The 23,317-nt window shown below is 45.9% G+C and overlaps 1 protein-coding gene across 1 annotated transcript in view; it reads right to left on the bottom strand.

The window, feature by feature from the left end:
- The window catches only part of LOC149341732 (diuretic hormone receptor-like), a 50,005-nt gene extending 27,077 nt beyond the window's left edge, over positions 1-22,928 (bottom strand). Inside the window, exons 1-2 of the mRNA XM_089546695.1 lie at positions 22,844-22,928; positions 20,942-21,130 (exon numbers count right to left, since the gene is read on the bottom strand). Of these exons, the coding sequence (XP_089402821.1) occupies positions 20,942-21,130; positions 22,844-22,928 (274 nt within the window). The remainder of the gene's footprint in view (positions 1-20,941; positions 21,131-22,843) is intronic.
- Positions 22,929-23,317: the final 389 nt, after the last annotated feature.

A 23,317-nucleotide genomic window follows, 5' to 3' on the forward strand; every position in this document is an offset into this window, starting at 1 on the left:
CAATGAGGAGATTTGGACCATGAGAATAACAATGGGATGGAGTGCATTTGGCTTGTTTTTTTAGGGGATGTGTATCAATATCTCATAAGAGGAAAGCGTATCACAGCTGTCTCTTACCGATATTCACTTATGGTCAGAAACATGGAGGCTAACAAAATAACAGGACTTAAATTGAGTACAGTGCAGCGGCCTAAAGAAATGAAAATGATTGCTGTGACGTTAAGAGACATGAAGAGAGCAGAGTGGACCAACTAACAATTTCGAGTTAATTACTCCCTAGCCGAAATAAAGAAGAAACGCAGGGGAGTGCATGCAGTGCGAACAAAGGTAGCTGATGATCGTTAAATGCAATCAATTGAATTTCAACAGGACGAAAGTGTAGCAGGGGTGGTACAGTCAAGTAGGCGGATCACATAAGTTTCAGAGGATAAGGTGACCGCAGCTGGCACAGAAGAGAGTTCATTGGAAAGTTATGACCTTGCCCGCGGTGGGCGTCTTCAGGCTGATGATGATGATGATGATGACATGCGATAGTTAGCTGTAAAACGGAGGAACACATGCAGACGTTAGTCAAGGTACCGAAGCAGATGCGATTTTTTCACGCCCACGAATTATTTACATGGCTTTTGAAATCTAAAATTTACCCTTGTATGTTCAGTCTTCATCTAAGTTCTCAGTTGAAATACGCAGACACATCGCTACAGCCTAATATTATACGTGCCTTATACAGACGTCTTCGTATTGAGTAATGGCCGTGAGCTCAGCCGAAGTCCGTAAATATCAAATTTGTCGGTACGAGAAAACTCTGCACTGAGTTTGAAAGATGCATACTAGCCGCCTTGAACAGATCGGGCAATTTATGAGCATAAGCATCTGCCACCAAGCTTGCGAAACATTACTGGCGACTAAAAAGTGTAGTAGTGTTCAGAATTCAAACAACGAAAGGCGCTCGATGGGTAACGACCATGCACGAACGGTGATGCAATATCACATGAAGCTTTAAACTAGCGCCGGTTATTTAAATCTGAATGGATCTTGTGCAACAGACATGCACAGGGATTTTTTTTTTTCGATCATTATTTAAGACCCACATGGAAGCACCTTGACTCTATTCGGCGAAGAGACACTGTACTGAAATGGCTGCGCAAAAAATTTCTTCCTAAACTTATCGCTTCTCTTTCGTCAGTCATGCGTTTCCTCTCAAATCTGCGAGTAAACGAAAAATGTTTACGGGGTGTCAGAAACACAAAATACTTAAAAAAAAGGAGCGGTAGAAAAAAAGCTGAACGTAATTCGGAAAATAAATGCAGAGAACGGAGACGCTAAAGAGGGTAAAATAAGAAACAAATTAGCTGAAAGATGCAACGAGAGAGAGCGAGAGATAGGTAGCATACAGCCTCATCTCCACTCATCCACACCTCCATATTGCAGCAACAGTTGAGAATAACTCACAAGCGCAACTCAAGCAGGTCTACATTATCATGTTTGCGAAACCCTAAAAGTTATTTCGCCCCCGCATTTTACCCACAATGTTTATGCAGAAAAATTCAGGGGGGCACTTTGTTGACCTAAAGAGCGGTGAGACGAAAGCCTTAAGCGCGGTGTTGCTGCTTGTGTCAGTGATGTGTGGTTAAGATGTTAAGCTACGCCTATAAGAGTATAACGCGACACAGTCTTGCAACGCTGCCAGGGAGTCCACAGAACGCCATTGCCCCTTCGGCTCTACGCCTTGCTCTTCGGTAAATTGGTTTTTGAAGAAAGGAAATGTATCTGTCTCGCATCTCTCGGTGGACACCTGAACCTCGCTGTAACGGGAAGGGAGAAAGATGGGAGTGAACGAAGACACCGTATTAGCTAGACTCGCCTTTGTTCATTCCAAACCATCCAGCTGGCATGGCGGAGTGGTTAGCGTCCTCGTCTCGCACTCTAAAGACCCTGGTTCGATTCCCCAACTCGACCAATTTCCTACTCGGTTTTATTTATCTATCTAGTCTGACTAGAAAAGTCAATTTGGCTAATTGGTTAATTAAGCAATTAACTAAACTCATTTCCACTACTTGGAGTATCACTGTACCATCCCTTTAATTGGTTGCATGGTTACCAGCCAAAGTACAATTTGCCCCGTTTCAAATTCGTGCACTGTGACGTCACGACCATTTCGACCAATTGAAAAGCGTGACATTTCTGTCGACAACTCCTGTTTACAACGATGAGGCATTAAAGGCTCCCGCCTTAAAACTTGCACAAAACTTATCCGCGGGCGGGCACCTCTAAGGGGAAGTCTGAACACTATTCCGTCGTATCGGAAGCCATCAGCATCAGCGCGTACAAGCTATCCCGAAAGTCCCCGTCTGTTGAGCCATCGTCATCAACGCGGCTCTCTGCCACCTGATCCACATCCCTATGGGGGAGCTCGTTCACAAAAGGCAGTGTTATCACTGGGGTGCTTTCGCAATTCTCAGTACATTACTTTAAGTATGCGGTGATCTACCAGCGCAGAAAAAAACAAAAAAAAACATGTTGGTTTCTTGCTTATTTGTAGTCCCGTGATGCGTTTATTACATAAATTTCTTAGCCTTGCTTCTCTGCCTGCATGTCTTCCTTCACCACGCTCCTCTTGCAGGCGCCATATGAGTAATTAAGAGAGAAAATAAGCGGTATATAGCATCTGTACTTCTTTGGTTCTGGAATGTGCATGCCATAAGTAAGTCGATGGTATGAACGAAAGCTACATTTATTTCTGCACTTTTTTAATGCGATATCATTATAGTTGTCCAACGAAAACCCCGCCAATGTCCGGTGTGACGTAAATCGCTGACCGGTCGAGAGAGGTCACATGACCTTGTGTCGTCATCAAATGCTTCCCACTGTTGTAGGTGGCAACCTGGCCATCGAACTGTGAGCAGCCTGCCCCCTGCGGCAGGCGGGAATTTGATTTGTCGACAGAAGTCATGTGACCGTGTAACGTCATCACAACCAGCCCATCGCGTTGCGAACAACCCAGTTTTTTACAGGAACCTAGACAGAGAATCGAAATCAAAAATCGCAGAAAAATCTGATATATGCAAGTTTCAGCGCCGTAACAACATAGCTGATACCTGCTACTGCAGCTAGCAGTCCGAATATAGCGGCTGATAGACCGACAATTGTAAATGAACTGACGCAAACACACACAGAAGTTGCAACAGAAGCTGCGGCAAATGTGAAATGCAATGCTATCACATTTCACTCTTGGAACAACTTAAGCGTCCTTATAGTTCTTTTTTTTTTTACACAGCCCTCTTGCTCTTGTAATGCTTCCCATAAGCGCAGTCTCGGCACCGACCCACCCCGGCCGGCAAGTTGACAAGCTCGGCGTTCAGAACCCTGAATCGTAGTAAATACGACGGTTACCTCAGTCTTTTGAAAAACACGAGTCCTGTTGAGCTGTTCAAATTTAGAGACTTGGTGTTAACGGGTTTCAACAACGTCCCATGACGGTTCGCTGAAAGTGGAATTGTGAAATTTAAGACGCGCTAAGAGTTTCTTGCCTAGAAAATAAGCCGTGAAGCTGAGAGCCAGAGCAAACTGCAGCTTGTAAGTTGTGGGGTTTATTATCATTTGCCGTTCATCAATCCCCCCCCCCCCCCTTTCTTTAACGCTACAGACATCCTGTGTGCCTTTCTGAATAATATTCTTCTCTTTTGTATTTTAATTTGCTGTTGTGTTCTGCTTTGTTTACATCACCTCGTTCGCTCTGAATGCTGTCTTGCAGCAGAGCACACTTTTGGCTCCGCTGTGCACCGGCGATTCTTTCTCCAGTGCAGGCCACCGCTAACTTTGGCTTGATCTTGCATCAGGGATAGACGAAGCGAAGTTTCCTGCCATGCACTTCCGCACTTACGAGAGGAGAGAAGAAAAATCAGAAGAACATTTACGGCTGCGCTCTTTATCAAAGGGAAAAGAAATGGTGCGAACCATGCCTAAACATCACCATTCGGGATATCCGGCGATTCATCTTTTCTTCCTCTTTCTCTCCAAGAGTGGCGGTCTGATGATTTGAAGAAAAAAAAAAAACCTGGTAGGGATCAGGCTACGGGTGTTGTCGGCCAGGCCTCTCTTGGCTCTCTAGGGGCCCGCCAACAAGAGCAATTTCTCAGGACGCATGGCGCTGTTCGCGCAGCAGTGCTATCGGTGAGTGTCGCTTTGGGGCTCTTCAGCTACGCAAAAGCCGAGCTTTGCTTAACGGGCACCGGAACTTCGCGGCCATTTCTCACAGCAGCGCCGCGGCGCATGCAAATCAGCCGCTTCGCCAGAGTATACGCCAGTTTCAATTGATTATGCTCAGTGAGCCCAGCTCTCCCTAAGTTTTGGTTGTGCCCGAAATTAGGGATGCGTTTTGAACGACCATAAAAAACCCTAACCAGAGTTTCGTAGTAAAGCGCGAGGCGGTGGCTACGCAGAGCACTGGTCGTAAAGTCAAGCTTGGAAACTGAATCAATTCGGAACGCCTAGCTAAAGTGTGAACAATGCCGTCATGAAAACATGTGGGCCGCAACAAATACGTGCAGCATGCAGGCGTGTTAGAAGTGGCATACCTGAAGAAAGCAACGTTAGGTCTTACGTGTCTCTAAATCACTTTACCAATAAATAATCATTTTTCATTGCCGGAGTTAATTCGTCATAAGTGAGAGCCTTCACTATCAAGCATACATGATTTTTGGTCCCATTCTCGACGAAATTACTTGAAAATGTTTCGGAAGCCGCTGCGAACCTGAAGCCATTAAGGAAAACTTCAGGAAAACCATTAAGGACAGCAAAAAATTAAGGAAACCTTATCAGAAAAATTCCCACATTTTCCGTCCCAATGATATCCTGCAGAACAAATCAGTTTCAGAAAGTGTTCGGTCCCCTGATGCCTAGTGACGCAGAAATGCTGTGTGGGAACTTCTTATGGAAGATTGCAGACAAACGCAAACGTAGAGTAAATGAGGACGTTTACGCTATGTTGCGTCAGCCGCGAAACGCAGCCAGAGGACGCTTAAACTTCGCCTTTTTTTTAGAGCGAATGTTCTTCATGGGAGGATCTACGCGAAGAAGCCACGCATGACCCAGTCACGTGTTAGCGGCGTCGCCACGGGATGGTAAATCTGGGCGCTCGCTGGCAGGCGGCGAAGCACGAAAGTGAGGAGGGGTGCATAAGCCGCCGCGGTAGCGTAAACACGGCGTGGCGTATGGAGCCGAACGATTAAGTGTGGAGATGCGAATGGGTAAGCGGGGAAATGAGCCAAGTTTGGTGCTGCACTTGCTTTGTCAAGAACGAGGGGGAGAGGGAGAGGTGACGTAGACACTGAATGTGGTAATGCTTTGTGTACCAAAGAGCATTCACACAGGTCTATGCTTGCTACCCACACTTGAAGACTCGAACGAGTTTCCATGGGCACGTGAACAGGCACTAACGTTCACTGCACGAACCAAGTGGAGTAGATGTGAGAGAAAGTAGTGACGTCACGGCACGGACATAAACAAAGATGGAGAAATTGCAGACCCGAGTGAGGGGAGAGCACGGTAATAGCGTGAAGGCTGCGCAATCGTTTTATGTCTGCCTCTTTTATCTCTTTCTTAATTCCTGGTGTCGCCAACCTCTAAGGAGTTACTACTATCGCCCCTTTGCTAACTACTTATGAGCACTACACAGACTCACACGGAGCGTTCGAGAGGCATTTAGAAGCATTTGGCGTCGTCTTACGACCGCATGTCCCACCCGATAGTGACCATTGCATTGAAGAACACAAAGGCCTGGCGCTTTTGCAAACTCATAAAGTACGAGGTGGAGGCCAAGTGTGCAGTTCTGAATAATAACAAAACAGTTCCTCTTAAAATGATAATATGACCATAACACCCTGGTTTAAAAGATATCAGATTCCTGTCGAACTGTTTCACTGTTAAGCAATTGTCTTTGCAATCAGCGCCAGAGACAGTCGACAGAAAGCCGGGTAGTGATATCTGCGCTATTCAGGTGCACTGGCTCAATTTAGCAACGCCAAAGTGTATTTGCGGAAAGTACATTTTTATACCCTGGAGGCATGAATCCGCCCACTACGGCTGCCAGGCAGCGGAGTATCATTTGAGATCGAAATCAAAAGCGCGCCGGCATTGAGGCAACTCAGCAGCAATGAACTACCGGTGGGGCTGACAATCCGGACGGAAATGTTGCACCACACGCCCAGATTTTTTAATATGACATTCTTTGCGTGTGCCCATGCTTTGGTGTGAAAATACGAGCGTCTCTCATGTGACATCTTTGACAACTTCCTACTGGTTAAGCACCGGCTTCTTTGGAGTAAGCGGTCACGTTCCTAAAGATTTTCTCCATTGCTAATCAGCTACTTCAACTCTGGAACTGTAGCCGTGCCGCGCACTTCCTTCTTTTTGCGCGCACTACGATCTTCCTTTTTCCAATGTTTATCCGCCTTTGGCCTGTCCATCCCGTTTCCCTAGCGTTGGGCAGCCAATATGAAACCTCATCTGTTAGTTTTCCTTCCTTTTCGTTCCCTTTTCTTCTGAGTATCACAATTACAAGAACACACAACAAAACTTCTGGAGCTTGCAGCCCGGTTCTCAACCGCTTAATCTGTTTTGTGCAGAATGCAATCCCCCTCAGGTGAGCGCGCCATTTATGTTGTCTCACATTATTTTTCTTAGGAGAATTAGTTTCTCCAGTGGTAATACTTGCCTGTATCCCCAAGCGCTAGCATCAGTTTGCTTTTTACACTTCTACCGAAGGTCCACCTTTTTGAGGTCATCGTTTTTTTTTTGCTGTTTTGTGTTTATTGGATTTCTGTTGCATTGTTTTGTTGATTTTGTGATGTCTGTTTTATGATTCGGCGAAAGACGCTAAAAGTACGCTGCGGCGTATCAGGTCCCTACGCCTTGTTCTCTCCTTTCAGCTGTCTCATTCTGCGCTCAGCATCGGTCCCCTAAGCTGCGCAGAGGCCAGAAGAGATTGAGTTGAAGAAGTTCGGCAATTTGGGAGAGTCGGTGGTTGTTCATAAGTATAACACACACTGCACTGATAGCGCAGTGTGTGTCTTTCCTTCTTCGTTGCGTGTCCGGTAACGCTGTTTAAATAATTCTGACATTGAGTCCTTCCGGAAATAGCTGTCTGAACTGTATCTAGTTTCAGCCGTAGGTCGCTTCAAAGAGCTGTAATAGCCGGTTTAATAGTGAGTGTGAAGTGTTTTCTTGATAATTTTTTTCTGCAGAGCTTGGTATTCTGCAAAAACTGTACTGATGTGGCAAAGCGTACTTCAGGATTACAACCCTGAGTTGATTCAACGAAACACTAAAGTACTCTCGGGCGATCAATGCGATTGATGCTGAGGGGAATTCGTTAGCACGTGGGCTATGATTTCGTGAGAGCTTTGTGTTGACGAACTGAATCAATTCACACAAATGACAATTTAGGCTCTTCTTTACCCTGCTTCCGTCGTTCTGATCTCCCGCAGTTCCGTGTAACTTGCTCCATGCTCGTCAGATGGCGATTCATTGCGCCTTTCTTTGTTATAGATTAATTATTTCAGCAGAAAAGAACTAGATTGTAGAACTATATAGAAATTGAAAAAAGACGATTCAGGAGGGAATCGTTTTGTCATAACTCAAGAGACAGCGCTCGAGTCTTCGAAGCTAGATCAGAGGTCTTAGAACGCAAGGCCAGAAAAATAAATTTAACCAAGATGACACATGTGCAATGTGTGGTAATTCTGCACAAACAATTGAGCACCTTATACTACAATGTGAAAGTATCCATCTGGGTGAATGCCGATGCAGGATCACTCACTCTCCCTGAGGCTCAAGTAATTAGAGATAACAAAGGTATTTTGAAGAAACCTACTCTAGAAGTTAGCAAAAAGCAATGAGAAGATTGGTGGCTCAAAAGCAGGGTGGTGACGTAAGGTTACAAGTTGAGGATTAAAATTGTATTTAAATAAAAATGGCGAATTAATAGACAATACCACTAAGTATTACGGGTTGCCTAAAGAAAATATAGGGAAACGTGCTGAGCATGGGGGTAACTGTTCTGCCGCCCTGTTTCAGAAGTGATACTCCTAACTTCCATCCATCCCACCTGTCTGTTTAAGGGGGTTCAAGTTCCCGCGTGCTCTTGCATTTGGAGGCCCATGAAAGTTCATGAAGACGTCGATATCCAATGCAGAGCGCGAGAGGCATGGTAGAGAGTTGATAATGACCACATCCACAACGCGAGAGGCGGGCATTTTAACACGCGAGGGGAAAGGCTGCGACTACGGCCGAGTGGCCTAAAGAGGCGGCAAGCGAAGATGATCTCTTTGCGCCGCCGTGGGTTCGAAAGCCGCCCGAATCTGGGCGTTTATTTCTGCTCACGTTTTCCTCAACCCGATGCTTCACACAGATTACGGGCGGTTTTCGCCATCCAATTTGATTCCCTCCGGCTGAATCTATTGTATTCGCTGCAGATTGCATTCCCACTTTGGCGGTTGCATGCGCAGCTAAAATTCCAGGGTGAACAGAGAGAGAGAAGGACTGGAGGAACAAGAGGACAGGTTAAACGAATGGAATGCAAATGCGTCCATTGAGTGGTGGCTTCAAAAAGAATATATCAAGGGCGAACACAGAGCAGGAGAGAAGAATAGCAGGTTGCCGCATCATTTTGATTTCGTGAAAGACATGAGAGCGCAAAACGGGGACACGGACGAGGAAGGGAACAGGACGAGCGCTGCTTACATGCGGCAAGGTGTACGTTGGACAAACCGGACGTTGTCTTAATGAGCGCCTGCTTGAACACAAGAATTCTTTAAACAAGAGAGGACATCTTCCAGACCACTGCCAAGCCTGCTCGAAAGAGAAGCGTGTAGCCTGCAAGCCTCGACTATATGATTGCAAAGTGCTATTGAAAAGCCGAGATAGGACTGAACGTGAGCTTGTGGAAGCCTTCTATATCAAGAAGCGAGGTGATAGTTGTATTAGTGACACGTCAGTTGTTCTTCGCCACAGTGACATGCTGTTTCTTGATGCGTATCTGTAAGAGGCGATTGTCTGCGATCAAGAGCATGGATAACAGCAAAGGCTATTTAAACGTTCTTCTCTGAATAAATCCTGTTGAAAGTGCAGCGCTCGTCCTGTTCCCTTCCTCGTCCGTGTCCCCGTTTTGCGCTCTCATGTCTTTCACGAATATGCACCAACAAGCCCAGCTTCAAGTACTTCTTAGTCATTTTGCTTTTACTAGTTCATCTGAAATATCCCCTTAATACACCACAAGGGAAATTAACGACTTAAAGATTGCATAATTATATATCAATGCCTGTGAAATTTGCAAAAATAAATTGGCTACGACTTCATGTGTACCTTCCTACCATCCCTTACGAGGTTTAGCAGAATTTCTCGAAAATTCTCGATTCGAAAACTCGTGAAGAAACCTAAGACATCAGCCATTGAATGCATCCTACATTTAATAAAAAGTCATATGTGAAAGGAAAACATGCATTGTTTTTGAGATAAGGAATTATAATATGCAGCTAGAACCACTGTTCCACACAAATATATAGTTTATTAACCGCGTCGCTCGAGACGGAGCGGTTAGCTCACAGATTCGAGGCGTCATGGTGGCGTCACTTGTCAACATGAGGGCCTTAGTTGATACACGTATTCCCATGCACAAATTCGTGAAAACAATGCCATAATGGCTCCAGAAGGCCGTCTTATAGCGAAAAAACTCTTGTTTAAGTAGTAAATCATAGCTGTGAGATATAGATAGATACAGCGTAAATATACGTGAGGATTGAATGAAAAAGTGGAAACAGCGCTCTTCTGGTGGCTGATTTTCTTTTCGACGTTTGAAAATAAATCCTGATGAAAAAGCAAAAACGCAGAGCCCAAACAGCAACAGGTCAGAAAATTTTAACATCGGAGGGTGCGGCTATTCAAATCGAAAAGGTAATCAGTCTCGTTTGAGTTAACGCAAGCGTTTTTCGGGTGATGCCTGCGTTCTCGTAACAGCGTAAGAGTGAAACAAAACAACCGTTTCGTGGAAAACGTGTTCGCAACTCAAGGTGCGACAGTAAAGAGCGAAACAAGAACAACGAGTAGCGAGCCTGCTTCTGATGACACCGACGGCTTTTTTGGTCCAGTCTGCAGATTAGGGAAAGGTTGCGACAACCTTTTACTATGCCACGTGTGCGGCTTGGATCAGATGAACACGCCTCTGCGCTATTGCAGAAGGAGGATGACTGCTTTCGCAAGACTAAAGGTCCAATGCACTTGTTTCGAATAGCTTTCTTTCGCTCCTCTGAACAGACGACATTGTTGCGTTTTTCACAGGTTCTATATGCGCTGTCTTCTGACACTGAACCTGTTCCTCGAACGGGACGTGTGCTGTGTATTTCAGCTTGAAGTGTTTCGGGCTCAGTTGACTGTACACTTCATATCTGTGAGTAAAAAGTAGTTTGCCCTGCTTTCCGTATTGGTGGACAACTGTTTGAAAATCAAAAATAATATTGGAATATGCACTCCTGTTGCACAAGGCAATGTGAAGTGATCGTGGAGAACAAACAAATGTAGCTTTATCAAATAAGTTTTCTGTACTATCCACGTCAGATGAAACGAGAACAAGACCATCGAAGCGAGAAGAGAGAAGATTTTAGGTAAGCAATACTGATCATTAATGCTTTTGATTTTCACTACCATGGCACGGAGACGGCTGTGGTAACGTTTGAATGGCCCTGCCTGTAATTTCTGTCCAACAGTTAATATTTTTTTGCGTTTTTGAGTTGGCGTTGTTGTTGTTTTCTTCGCGTTTAATTTGCCGCTAACAGTATATCTACTGGTCCCGACTGGTACTACCATCGTAAAGGAATTCAATTATTAGGCAAATATAATGCGAAGTAAGCGTTAGCTACTCAAGCTTTACATCTACAGAATGCTTTGTGATACTTTCTCAGTCCATATTATTCCATTTTAAGCCATTGAGTACGTCAGACAACTACACCAAGCCCAAAGTTCCAAAGCTCCGAAGGTGGAGAGAGGTGAACTATTCTGTTTACTGTACTCTTCAAACTTCTAGGGTGTCATAACTGCCTGCATGCACGGTTTAAAATTGAGCGCTGTGATTTGGGCGCTCTTGTCTCGGGCCGCACGCGTATAGCTGTACATAAAAACTACACATGTATAACTATGGAAGCTATAGATGTTGATTAAAATGTCGTTTCCAGTTTAAAACGCTTAACTAGCCGACGGAGTGCCTCAGTCGTTATGGCAATCAGCTGCTGACCCTAAAGACGCAGGTTCGATCTGGTTGCGGCGGTCGAATTTCGATGGAGGCGATATTCTAGAGGCACGTGTACCGTGCGATGTCAGTGCACGTTAAAGAACATCAGGTGGTCGAAATTTCCGGAGCCCTTCACTACGGCGTCCCTCATAGCCTGAGTTGCAAACAAAACTCTTAATTCATGTATGCCGCGATGCTTTCATGTATATTAAAGTAAAATAAAAATTGAACTGCTTACGCGATCTTTAGAAATGCCTCTTCCAGAGTAGATGCTTCATTATTGCTGCTACAATTAGCAGCCTAACCTGCTTCTATCATTAACTAGGAGCGAAAATGAATAAGTCCCACTCAAACGGCGAAGTAAAACAAACGCTTCCTGTTTCTGCAAACTGCTTTCCAGCTCATGAGACTCAAAGAATAGGCAAGCTGCGCCAAACGAAAAAAATAACTTCAGAGCGAGAAGATGGAAATTGGGAACTTCCCAGGACCACCGGTAACTTCCGGTCTTTTTCATCGGCTAAAAGGCAGGCACAGAAAGCGTTACATGACTTTGACCGAACGCATCGGAAAACGACAGATCGCTTGTGCTGTTTGGCCGACATCAGAAGTGTGAAAAGAGAAACAGGAAGCGGGCACAGTAATACTGTGGTGACTCGTGGTTGTTAAAAAGGAAACAACTCGGACCTTGAACCTTGAACCGGACAACCTTGAACCTTGAACAACCTTGAACCGAAAAGGCTGTTTCACGGAGTTCACAAAATGAACAAGGGAGGGGAAAACCTCAGGTTGCTTGAGCCAACGTTTCGACAACGGGACTTGTCTTCGTCTGGGCAAAGCGTTCATCATTGGCAGGGATTAAATAGGGCCTTCGCTCCGAGGAGGGAGGCCCCGGGGGTGGGGTAGGTGAACGCTTTGCCCAGACGAAGACAAGTCGCCTTGTCGAAACGTTGGCTTAAGCAACCTGAGGTTTTCCCCTCCCTTGTTCATTTTGTGATCGCCAAGGACCATCTACCACACCCTCTCTCTACCATGTTTCATGGAGTGTTCACCATGTCCGAAATGGCATTTTATATAGCGCCACGGAATGGCTGTGTTTCTCCAAAATAAGACGTTCAGCACTTCGAAGTTAATGAGGTTAGGAACAAGTAAAGTTAACATGAGAAAACATGAAACAGAAAGGTCATCAAAGGGGACGGTGAAGCGAATGGCACCTTCTCCGGCGGGTCGAGATCACTTTAGCGTGTGCGACCGCTCAAACTGCCGGTACTTTCGGTGAAGAAACAGTCATAAGACATGTTTTTCTTTATGTACGTTTAGCCTGTACAGCTGTCTTTATGGAAGAGATGTGCTCTGCACTCTTCTTGAAGCCAACATGCTTGCGTTATGAGTATGCCTCAGGAAAACAGAGATGAAAAGAAGAACGCGCAGAAAAAAAAATTATAGAGGTCTGTAATCCAACAGTAGGCGCTATTTCTGACCTCGGGTGATTCTTGGGCACCGAAGCAAAAAATGGAAAGGAATTCTTGTGCATAAGGCTTTGTCTAATACAAGCAGGCTATGCCGAGTACAAGATCTCCTTCATCTTTCCTGCATACCCTTCCCTCTGTTGATCCACTGGGCTCTTATTTATGTACTGCTGCTGCTGCTGCAGGAGTGCCCTCTGCGAAACTGACTGCTTCATGGCAGCCACTTTAGACACAACAACAAAACAAAGCAACGAGAGGCAGCTGCTTACTGCGACAGCTGGAGCATTCTTAATGTGCTCCACTGGCGCTGGCTGAATAGAAGTTGCGGAGCTTGGCAGCAGCTTTAGGGACATGTTTCTCTGTGGCTTCTATGACTCGCACTTTCGTTGCGGCCGTTGGCGTTGTTCCGGCGCTCTTTACGCCACATAATTTAGTGACGAGGCTTTATACCAAAAATATTTTAATTTCCGCGGAAAGTATTCGAACTATGTTATGGAATACTGCACCCTTTGTTTTAAAGTGCCTTAGTTAAAAAAATAAATAAATAAATAAATAAATGTTTTTACTACTACTACTTAGTTAAAACTAATATTGTTACGAAGAAGACGAAGCTGGCAGTGGCGCGGGACGGAGCGCTCGCGCTAGGCCAGCGGCCATTAAAATCATCTCTTGTCCATCGTTCATCACGCCTCATTCTTCGGCTGGCCGCCACGTAACATTTGGTGTGAGGTGCTGGGTTCCTCATCGTCTTCCTGGTCCCTGGAGCATCGCCGCCTTCTGCTCGCCTTCGTCATTAGCCGAGGGGACCTGGACTCCGCCGCCGGCTGAACCCCAGCACGACCTGACCAGAACCGACCAGCCGCTTTCCCCCGCCACGTCCCCAGCCCCGACCACAAGACACGACGACCAGGACCACAAGCAGTACGACTCGACGACGACCCGAACCAAGACGGCATCCCCGCTCAAGCTGTCCGGCGAGTCCTTAAACCTTGACCTTCGGCTGTGGGCTACCGACCGCTGGACCTGAAGCTCCAGGGACAACTGGTCATCAGACCATCTCGTTCATCTTGGTGGCAAGCCTTTCATCTTCTTCTATCCTTTCTGATTATGGTCATCGCCACCTCACCATTCAGAATTCAAGCAATCGATCGGGACGATCGCTCGGAGGACGCGGGTCATATTACGAAGACGAAGAAGAGGGCAGTGGCGCGGGACGGAGTGCTTGCGCTGGGCCCGCAGCCATGGAATCATATCATCTGTCATCATGTCCTCATTTTCCCAGGCCTGTCACCTCGTAACAATATTGATGAGGGTAATGATAATAGCGACGATAGCGGTGATAATGCGAATGAAGAGAATAGGCTTTTATCAAGAAATGTCTGGCGCGGGCGCCTAATTTCAGAAGGGAGAAATGACGTTGGACGAAGAGAAAGCCACACAAAGATCGATTGCTGCCTCGTGCACAAAATCCCATAGGGACAATGGCGTGCCGAGGCAGACAGTTCTTATTAAGGGTTAATGGTGCAGCCATTAAAAAAATTCCTTGCTTCTTGCTGCACCCCTTAAAGAAATAGCAGCGACAACCCACACAGTGCCTGCTGCAAAATTGGTTGCTTGACTAAACAGGCACATGATAACTAGACCGTGCCGCTAAATTTGTGCAATTCGCACTACGTAGCGTGTTTCCAAAAATCTAATCGAAACCTGTGCGTTTGATAGCGGTTCGTTTTGTGCCCGAGCTATGCATTTCAACTCCAAACTCGCCATTATTATGGCAGTCACGGCAATCAGCTGCTATCTAGAAGGATGTGCGAAGAAATTTGGCCTTTGTGTACTCCGGCGTTTGCGTTTAGACCATAAATGCTGTGACATCGCAAATCACACGGACTTAAAAAGCGCCCATATGCTATGCAATATCAGTGCGCGTTAATGATACTCAGATGGTCAAAAAATGTATTATTCTAATGCTTTAATTGTATTAGTGAAGTCTGTTTAAACGTAAGAATAGCTTCCAGCAACACCATCTTGCGCTCAAAATTCTTAATTCTAAAGTAATACTGCTGCACCAACCCGACGATTTTTCAACTGTATTTTTGATCGTCTCTACTTTGAGTGGCAATGAGAATCTCCGCGAAAAAAATTTTTGTGTGCAACCTTGCTTAAGTTTCTGAAGCGTCAAAGGCAATATTTTTGCACCCATTTTCAAGGCCACCTGTTTTGCCGGAATTATGCTGCAGAGTGAAGTGGTGTTCTCGAAGCCAGCTGTGAGGACATTCCGTTACGAACACTGTTTCGGCCCTCCTAAATGCGATTTTAATCACTGATAAATCAACAATGAGTTTAAATAGGTATATCCACATTAACCTCGATTTATTTTCTTTTTCACGTCGTGAACTACATAATTTGTTCTTGAATAACATGGTTTAAGTTTCATTATGTATACATATTGCTGTTTCGTGTATTCTCCGGTGCTTCCTTGATGTGCTTGTTTTTTTTTTTTTTTTGAAATTGTATAAACTCTTGTGTTGCTTCCCTGTCAATAATTAGTATTGTAGACTCGTCAAGCTGCCCAAGGGCAGCTTTTTTCTACGATTCCTCCATCTGTAGTGCTAGATGGGAAATAAACTTTGATTTGATTTGATTTGATTTGATTTGAAATACTACGACGCCGACGGCCACATCTCTTATATAGTGAGATAACACTTCTACGGCTAACCCTTTAATATTGAAAGACGAGATTACTACACGGAGAAGTTAATTTACTGTTTTCAACGTTTTCCATTTTTATGTTCGGTAAAGTGCGTGTGGACAACAGTATTTGGATACTAACATTCACTTCACACCTTTGTTCTAACAAGTTCCCTCGTGGAGACCGCTTGCAAAGCAAAGCGTAGCATAATTAACCCGCGGCCGTTGAGGAGATGAGTGCGGCACGCCAAGCATTAATATCAAAGCTGTGAATATTTGCCGCCAGAGCGAATGCATGAGCTTCATACACTATATACGCTTGCTTCGCCCGCTTAGCATGGGCCACGCAGCTGCGAATCGTTTGTCAAGCTTAGCACCGCTTTCACATGCTTGTGCTTCTGAAACCATTCCGCCAACGACACCGCGCTCCATATTGTTTCGCTTTTTCACCGCTCTTTATCCCCATTGCAAAGAGTGAATACATTTTGTTAAGGGAGCAGACGAGCAGCCAGCTCCCACTGCGGAGCGTACTAAACACTGACGGTGAAAAAATATTATTTGTGCACTTGCTTGGTTCACGGTTTGCCGCTTTGTCGCGGACACAACAGATGAGGACGACTACGATGTTTTTGTCTTTGTGAATGTGGAAATTACAATAGCAGCCCCACTAAACCTACTCAGCACTATTCTGTAGACCACATGACTTCTCTCCGAAGTCACGTTGTTACGAAGAGGGTTTACCCAGGAGAGGGTTTCTCATACAACCACTTATGTAAAAAAAAAAAGTAATTATCATTGCCTGCGTTTTCCTCTGCCTGCTTCCCCTCGCCCGCAATCCGTAGGAACGCAATTTGCAAACGCGTGTTTGTGTGCCTGGAGCTAACGAAAGGCGGTGCTGCGGAGATGAGAAATGAGCGTTCTTTACAACAGGCAACTATATGGCGTGCGGCTGGCCTGCGACTTAGTTCAGACTTGTGGCCGCCGTTGCGGGAATTGTTTCGAAATTGGCTTCGAGACTACGCATCTCATCATTCAACCTAAACGCGGAATTCCACCTTCGCTAAAGCTAGCTCGAAGCGCCCCACCGCGCATCGTGGAAGTCAGAGGAATTGCATAGCGGCAGCCCTTTGCTTGGCTGATGTACAGCATGCGCCGCTCTAGGCTTTTCACGAAACAAGCGGGAGAAATTTTTTGAGACAGAGTTATACGAAAAGTTTTCTTTTCATGCAAGGTAAAAAAAAGAATAGTTTGAAAGATTGCAAAGTGAGGATCAATGCAACTTCTTTTCTCACCGACAAAGCAGATACTTCATTATACTGGAACGCTACACTAAGAAAATTTCCCTGCTACTGCCAACAAACAAACGGTTACGTAGGCATATCGGGATCCACAGAAGCAGCGCCGCCTTGTGCATTTCATCGAGACTAATTCTGAACATGATGGAGAACAGGTGGTTTACAATAGGTTTCCCAGCGGAGTATTCACATTAACCTGTCCGTAACGATTGCCTAGTCTGAGAACAAAGTTCATGAACTGCAAATTAACGACACAGCGTCGAGAAGGCAAACTCATGATAGAACGCCTCTTCGTACGCAATATGTCTGCATAGGGAGGTGGGTTATGATAATGACAAAAGGTCGAGATAAAACCAGATGCGGACAGCCTACTTGCTTAAGTTAATCATATCCCCACCGAAACTCTTCCGCTAAACAACAACGACACATTTATTACCCATTGGTTGCCGAAATAATGAAGCAATAAAAAATTAATACCACGATAAAAGCTAACAGCAACATTTCGTTAGCGCTGGGAAAGTTGCAGCAGTTGGCATGTCTGAAACCAGCAAAAATTAGCAGTTCATCCTTTTTGATGAGAGCAAATCGAAGGCATCGAACCAATTGGAAGATCCAGGGACAGAAAACAAGTTTATATCCAGTGAATATCTTCGCACTTCTCTCGCAAAAGTTATCAGAAAAAGAGAGACTAAGTATTTTTTTGGCGCTGGATGAAAAATCGCGCTTTCGGGCCGGCCTCCTTTTCTTCACACAGCTTGAACAAAGTGACGACAAACATTTTGACTGGTGACCTCTGGCTGCTGAGGACGCGCTGAAATCAAACTTTGTATGTAAGCCTCATTTAGGAACGAGTAAACAGCGTGAAAGTAGTACTCCGCGATTTTGCGGCACTGGTCCGCAAGCCAATAATTAGGGCAAACAGGGCGCGCCGACAGGGCGGCCGGCCCTCGTGAAACAGAGGGGTGCAGTAAAGCACTCTTCCGCACAAATATTGACGCATCTGGGAGGACAGGAGTGCTTTACTTTAACGGTTAGAAACAAATAACTTCAAGCGCTCACGTGGGCATTAAAAAAAAACGCGCAAAACACGGACTTGCCAATAACGCAGCCCTGTTTTCGGGGCGCACTCGACACTCAGCCCCATTTTGCAGGGGGATACGGGGCAAGCGGTAGAAAGCACACACATATTGAGCTGAAAGGCATCCAACCTTGTGCTTCATGTCGTTGTTTTCACGCTGTTCTTTCCTTCTGCCTTTTTTTCTCTTTTCGTTATGACTCATTTGCAGCGAGATGAGATGCTTAAAGCATTGGCTTAGTCAGCCCGTGCATGGTTTAATGCGTATAAAGGAGCCAAAAGGCACCGTCCACCGAGCTAACGAACGGGCGACTGTCGCTACTATGGCATCATATGAAAGGAGCCATCGGCAGACGTCCGGAAGTGTCTCGCCGATAGAAGCAGATTCATACGGAGTGCGCGTCATGTGTAAGGGATCGCCTGCCTCTGACACCACTGAAAAAGAAGCCAGGGAGTGGACTGTCCGAGCCCCATTCTGATGGGATCTGAAAGACGCGGCTCAGACGGGTCCTGCATCTGACTCGTGCGATGTGCTTGGTTTACTTCTGAGCATCCCAGAAACGACCTTAGGAGAAAGTGAGATATATACGGCGACGATCCGAAGTCTTCGCCTTTCATTAACCCCTTGACGCAGACGGAAACCGCCATGAGCACAAACGTAAAACTTTTTTTTTTTTTTGCTCTTAGCCTTAGGAGAACGTTCATCTATATGAACAGATCGTGTTAGTAAGCTCAAAAACATCGATGAAGTACCGGTACTTTGTTACCACACATCTAAACTTCGCAACGTTTAGGCAGGAGCACAGCTGCTAGCAGAGCTGTGCGACAGAAACAGAATGGAGAAAAAAAAACTAATTAAAATGATACCTTTCTGGCTGCGAGCACTGAGCTGTACATTCTCATTTTCTTTCGAAAAACAAACCTCAGGTGCATCGCGAGTTGTGGCGTGGCATACATGCTAAAGACGTCTGAGTCAATTTCAAGGGACGAATTTTGTCGTTTATCAGGCTCGATACAGACGGCTCGTGACCTCCGCAAGTTCGTTTCGTTGACTGAACGTCATCAAGAAAAGGATTCACCTCTCTGCCGCAATGGTCGCGACAATACCTTGGTTTTGCGCATGCAGAGAAGAATAGAACATGATAAACGCGACGCTTTTCTTTTTCTAAAATATCTCGTCTTTCAGACAGTACAACTTGATGAAGTTCAGCCGACAGCCACATATCAGCGCATGTGTCTATCTTCTTCTTCCGTCCCGTGCGTCAGCGCTGTTTCGTCGTACCATTCACCATGAACCAACCAGCCCGACTCAGCCCTCTCCTTGGACATATATCATCCTTCATGTTTTTCTTTCGTTTTTTTTTTGTAGACATCATTAGTATAAGCATCTTTCATCTTCACTTCCTTAATTTGAAATATGGGACCAGAAACCCAAACTCAAAGACGTACTACTTTGCACCGAGACGGCTTTCTTTAAAGTTACAAAAAGGCGGACCGTGAGTTTCTCTCGGAACTCAACTTGTTTTGTTTCTTGTTTTCAAAATGGCAGAAAGGAATAACAGCAGGCTGAAAATAACAGCAATTATGACAAAACCGTCTGTAGCAAAAGAAGACTGCTGAATTGATGCCGTCCTTGAGATAAAGATGTTTCAACTCAACTTCGTCGCTTATCAACACACATATTCAGATGTCGTTATTGCTGCTGTCGCTGTTGCCCATACTTCTTTTCATTTGATTTTCATCTGCTGTTGTCCTCAAGGGCGGGATGCCAAGTAAAAAAGAATGGACTTCATATTGTAGTCGGATCTCGATAATTGGAACCCAAGAGACAGTGATGTTTGGTTTTGAGCTTGGCCGAGTTGGAGTTATCGGGCTGCCAGTAATACACAACATGTAGATGAGACCATAGCTTTAGATCGAATAGCAAACGAATGAGAAAACAGCTTGCTTCAATTAACGAGATTCCACTGCACAAAAATAAGACTGGGAAACACCGCGTGAGACAAATGAATTTAACAAACAAAAAGCACAGGCACTAAGCCCAAATAAACATCCTCTAGGACTAAATAACAAAATTAATGACAGGCATAATTTGCAGCAAATGTTGTGTAGTTATTTTCTTGTACAAACAGCCGCTTGTTACTGCTCCAGCCTACCAAGAATTGTCTAGAGACTCGTGCAGTGTCCCCTAGTGGCTCATCACAGAAGTGCAGAGACTGCTCCTACTCGGAACTTCTTCGTTTCCTAAGAGGCTGAGAGATGAGCGTTCTATGTGGCCCGGTTTTTGTTAATTCGAGAATTCCCCGGCCAGAGCCGCAGATTAACGTGCCGATTGTGCTTCCGAGCGGGTCTTTGAATGCTTTGCACGTGTGGGAATTGCTGGCGCCGGATGCACATGTGTGCAGCCGCTCGTGCAATATTTAAATAACGTTGGCTTCCAACGAAACGACGCTGCGTGCGTCCACTGGGGCCGAAACTGAAGGCGCATTTGCTGCATCAAGGAATGCGTGACTGCTGGAATTAAGGGTTCTGGATTATGCCGATTAGCGCTCTCTCAAGTAGTTCTTGCCAGCCAGAATAGTTCCGCGTAATAAGCTGGAACAGGGTCCACATAAATGAACGCACGCCGTGATTAGTGTAATTTATGATAGAATATTTTAAAGATTAATTGATCGTGCGGTTTCTTTCAGAGTTTTCAACGACCTAGACCAACATGGGTAGAATTTTGGGGAGCGAAATAGGCTATTTTTCAAAGAAACATGGAAGGTTTTCCGTCTACTGCACTACACCGCTCAATACTTCTGTGTTAATTCGTTATTACATCTGCAGCTAAAAGCGATGGTACTGCGCAGAACCACTTCGCAAATCGCGCAATGTTGCTTTCGCGTATTCGGAAACCGACGAAAATGCGTTGAACTTTAGGCTCACCATATACGACAGTCTGAATTCATGGGCTTCATAGGATGTTTAAGGAACGAAACAGCGCAACTAAAACGGAGGACCAAGAAAAAGAGAGACACGAACACGCGCTGTGAAACTTCATAGGCTGCTGTGAAAGTTTTCAGACAGAGAGAACCTCCTACGGCGACTGACTGTCACCTTGCACATCAGCTGTCTTCCAGGGAAACCCACTCACCGGCTCCCCAGCGCACGTCGTGCTGCGTGTAGTTGAGCCTTCCGAAGACCTCCCGGCAGGGCAGCGTCAGGATCTTCCCGGCTTCCACGGGCGGCCAGCAGTGGATCGAGTCCCACACCGGCGGGCAGCGGGGAGGAGACAACGACGCGGCTGATGAAGATGATGATGACGACACCAGTGCCTGCGGTCCTACGGTGATAAAGAGGCAAGCCGGCGCTGCTTGAGTCAGTGAGCCACTCCTTAATCGAAAAAAAAAATGGCATGCTGGGTCATGTTTCTTCACTTTATTTTTTACTACAGTGAACCAGTCATAAGTTTTCGTTGCCACACACCGGCCCTCCTCTACATCTTCCTGAATCTGACACTTCGATGCCTTAACTTAGCGCTGGATGATCACGAGTGAAGTCTACCCTAGGAGGGGTACCGTCTCTCCGTCAACCTGCCAGCTCGCTAGCTTAGAGCGCGCCTGCCTCCTCCGCACGTTTCGCTCAGCCGCGAACAGGCTACCACGTGGAGGCGGCTGCAAACGCGGTCGGAGCCTAACCTGTGGACATAATACAATATCTTTCCGGATTTGGTAAATCCGTACTGTCAGCTATGCGGTGAGCCTGCCACCTTAGACCACATAATCTGGGACTGTACGGAGGATCCGCCTCCGGCAGATCTAGTCACATCTCCCACGCTTGAAAAATGAGAAGCTGTTCTCACTGGCCCGGAACCGGACGTTCAGCCCAGGCCCACGGCAAGAGCGCGGGAGGTCGCCGACAGACTCAAACTGCCGGCCACCTGGAGCGGCTGAAGTACCCAAGAACATCACCAACGTATTGCTGACAATAAAGTTCTCTCTCTTTCGCTCTCTCTCTCTTGCTGTGCAAGACAAACGGTTGGAAGCAGGTGGGCATGGTTGAGGTCAGTGTCTGGTTCCAGGAGAAAATGATGTGTGCCCGAGCTCTAACCTTCATTTAAAAAAATCACTTCATTTTTCTTATTTTTCTTTACAAAACTTATACGCATCATGTGTATTAGAGTTCTCGGTCGAACTGCAATCTACTTGGTAGCCTGCACTGCTTATAAGGCTATAGTTATCTCGAGAAAATGTCTCAAGAGATTGGTGCCTCGCTCAAAAGCAAAATGCGAAGCCAAATTCAAATGGAAAATTCCATGAAGCTCCAGCACTATCCAGCACTGTCCATGTGCATTTCTTCGCTGTGTGAACGCGTCTTGTTTTGCTGGCTTTGCTGGTTTTTCTATTCCTTTATAACATGCTCCTCAAGACTACTGTAGCAAAAAGCATGTGCGGTGTCAGTAAGCGCAGGAACCCTTCAATCATGTATTTGCGTTGCCTCGTGACCTTACTTTTTTATTTTTCAGCAATTGCACGCAGTGCGCATACGCGTGGTAACTCGGTGAGCACACTTCTCGGATTTGTTCGTTCTCTTAAATTCAGCCGTGGCTTAAAAATACTGCTGCCTGAGTACGACTAAATGTCAGGCCCACAAGGATAGAAGAGCAGACACCTACTCTTTACGTGCGCTCTCTGATTGCTGACGCAAAGCAACCGAAGCAACGTCCCGGAGAGAGCTCGCACATATGTCAAGACCGTGCCTGCCCACACGTTTAGTGAGCATTGTATTCCTTCATGCAGCTCTACAGCAAGCACCAAGAGCTGCATTCAGCTGGCGTGTTCTCACTGACACAGTCAGTCCAAACATCGGCCGAAGAATGAGTCCCTAGAATCCGGATACACGGAAGCTTGCCAACACAAATACTTCTTTTTGCATCGCAGAAAACAAAGCAAATAAATAGAGATCATTGGATCCTACAAAGCAGAACAATAAAAAAGGAGTGACAAATAGCCGAGCACGAAACGCAATGAAAAACACTAGGGGTGATGAAACGCACTCATCGATATTCGAATGAACCGAGGAGGGCACTCCTCCGCGAAAGTGGCGGCGATTACTTCCTCGTCAGCGTTTAGCAGCGCCATCTCCATCAAATCATCTTCTCTAGCATCGAGATCCAGCTTGCAACGAACGAGAGAGAGACATGAAAGCTCGGAGTGGGACCAAATAAAAACGCAGCTTGCTTTCTCTCTCTGTGGTCCCGCGGCTTCTTCCCCCCCTCTTCGTTCCTCGGGCCATTGTGGTTTCCATGTGGGTCACTGTTTGCCAGCGGTCTCAGCGTACACAAAGGCAACCACCCGCAGATAGGCGCCGCCATGGCGTCAGCAAGACGCTGTTGCGACAGCTCAGGTTTGTGTATATATATATATATATTTTTTTTTTCATCTACCCGGGCGGTGATGCTCTGAGCAGAACTGCGGAGCCAGCAGCTCAGTCGAAGAAGCTAACACGGGGCACGGCGGAACGAGAGTCG

Source organism: Amblyomma mixtum, chromosome 5 (assembly GCF_055824585.1).
Source record: "Amblyomma mixtum isolate Tamu chromosome 5, ASM5582458v1, whole genome shotgun sequence".
Classification (NCBI taxonomy): Eukaryota; Metazoa; Arthropoda; class Arachnida; order Ixodida; family Ixodidae; genus Amblyomma; species Amblyomma mixtum.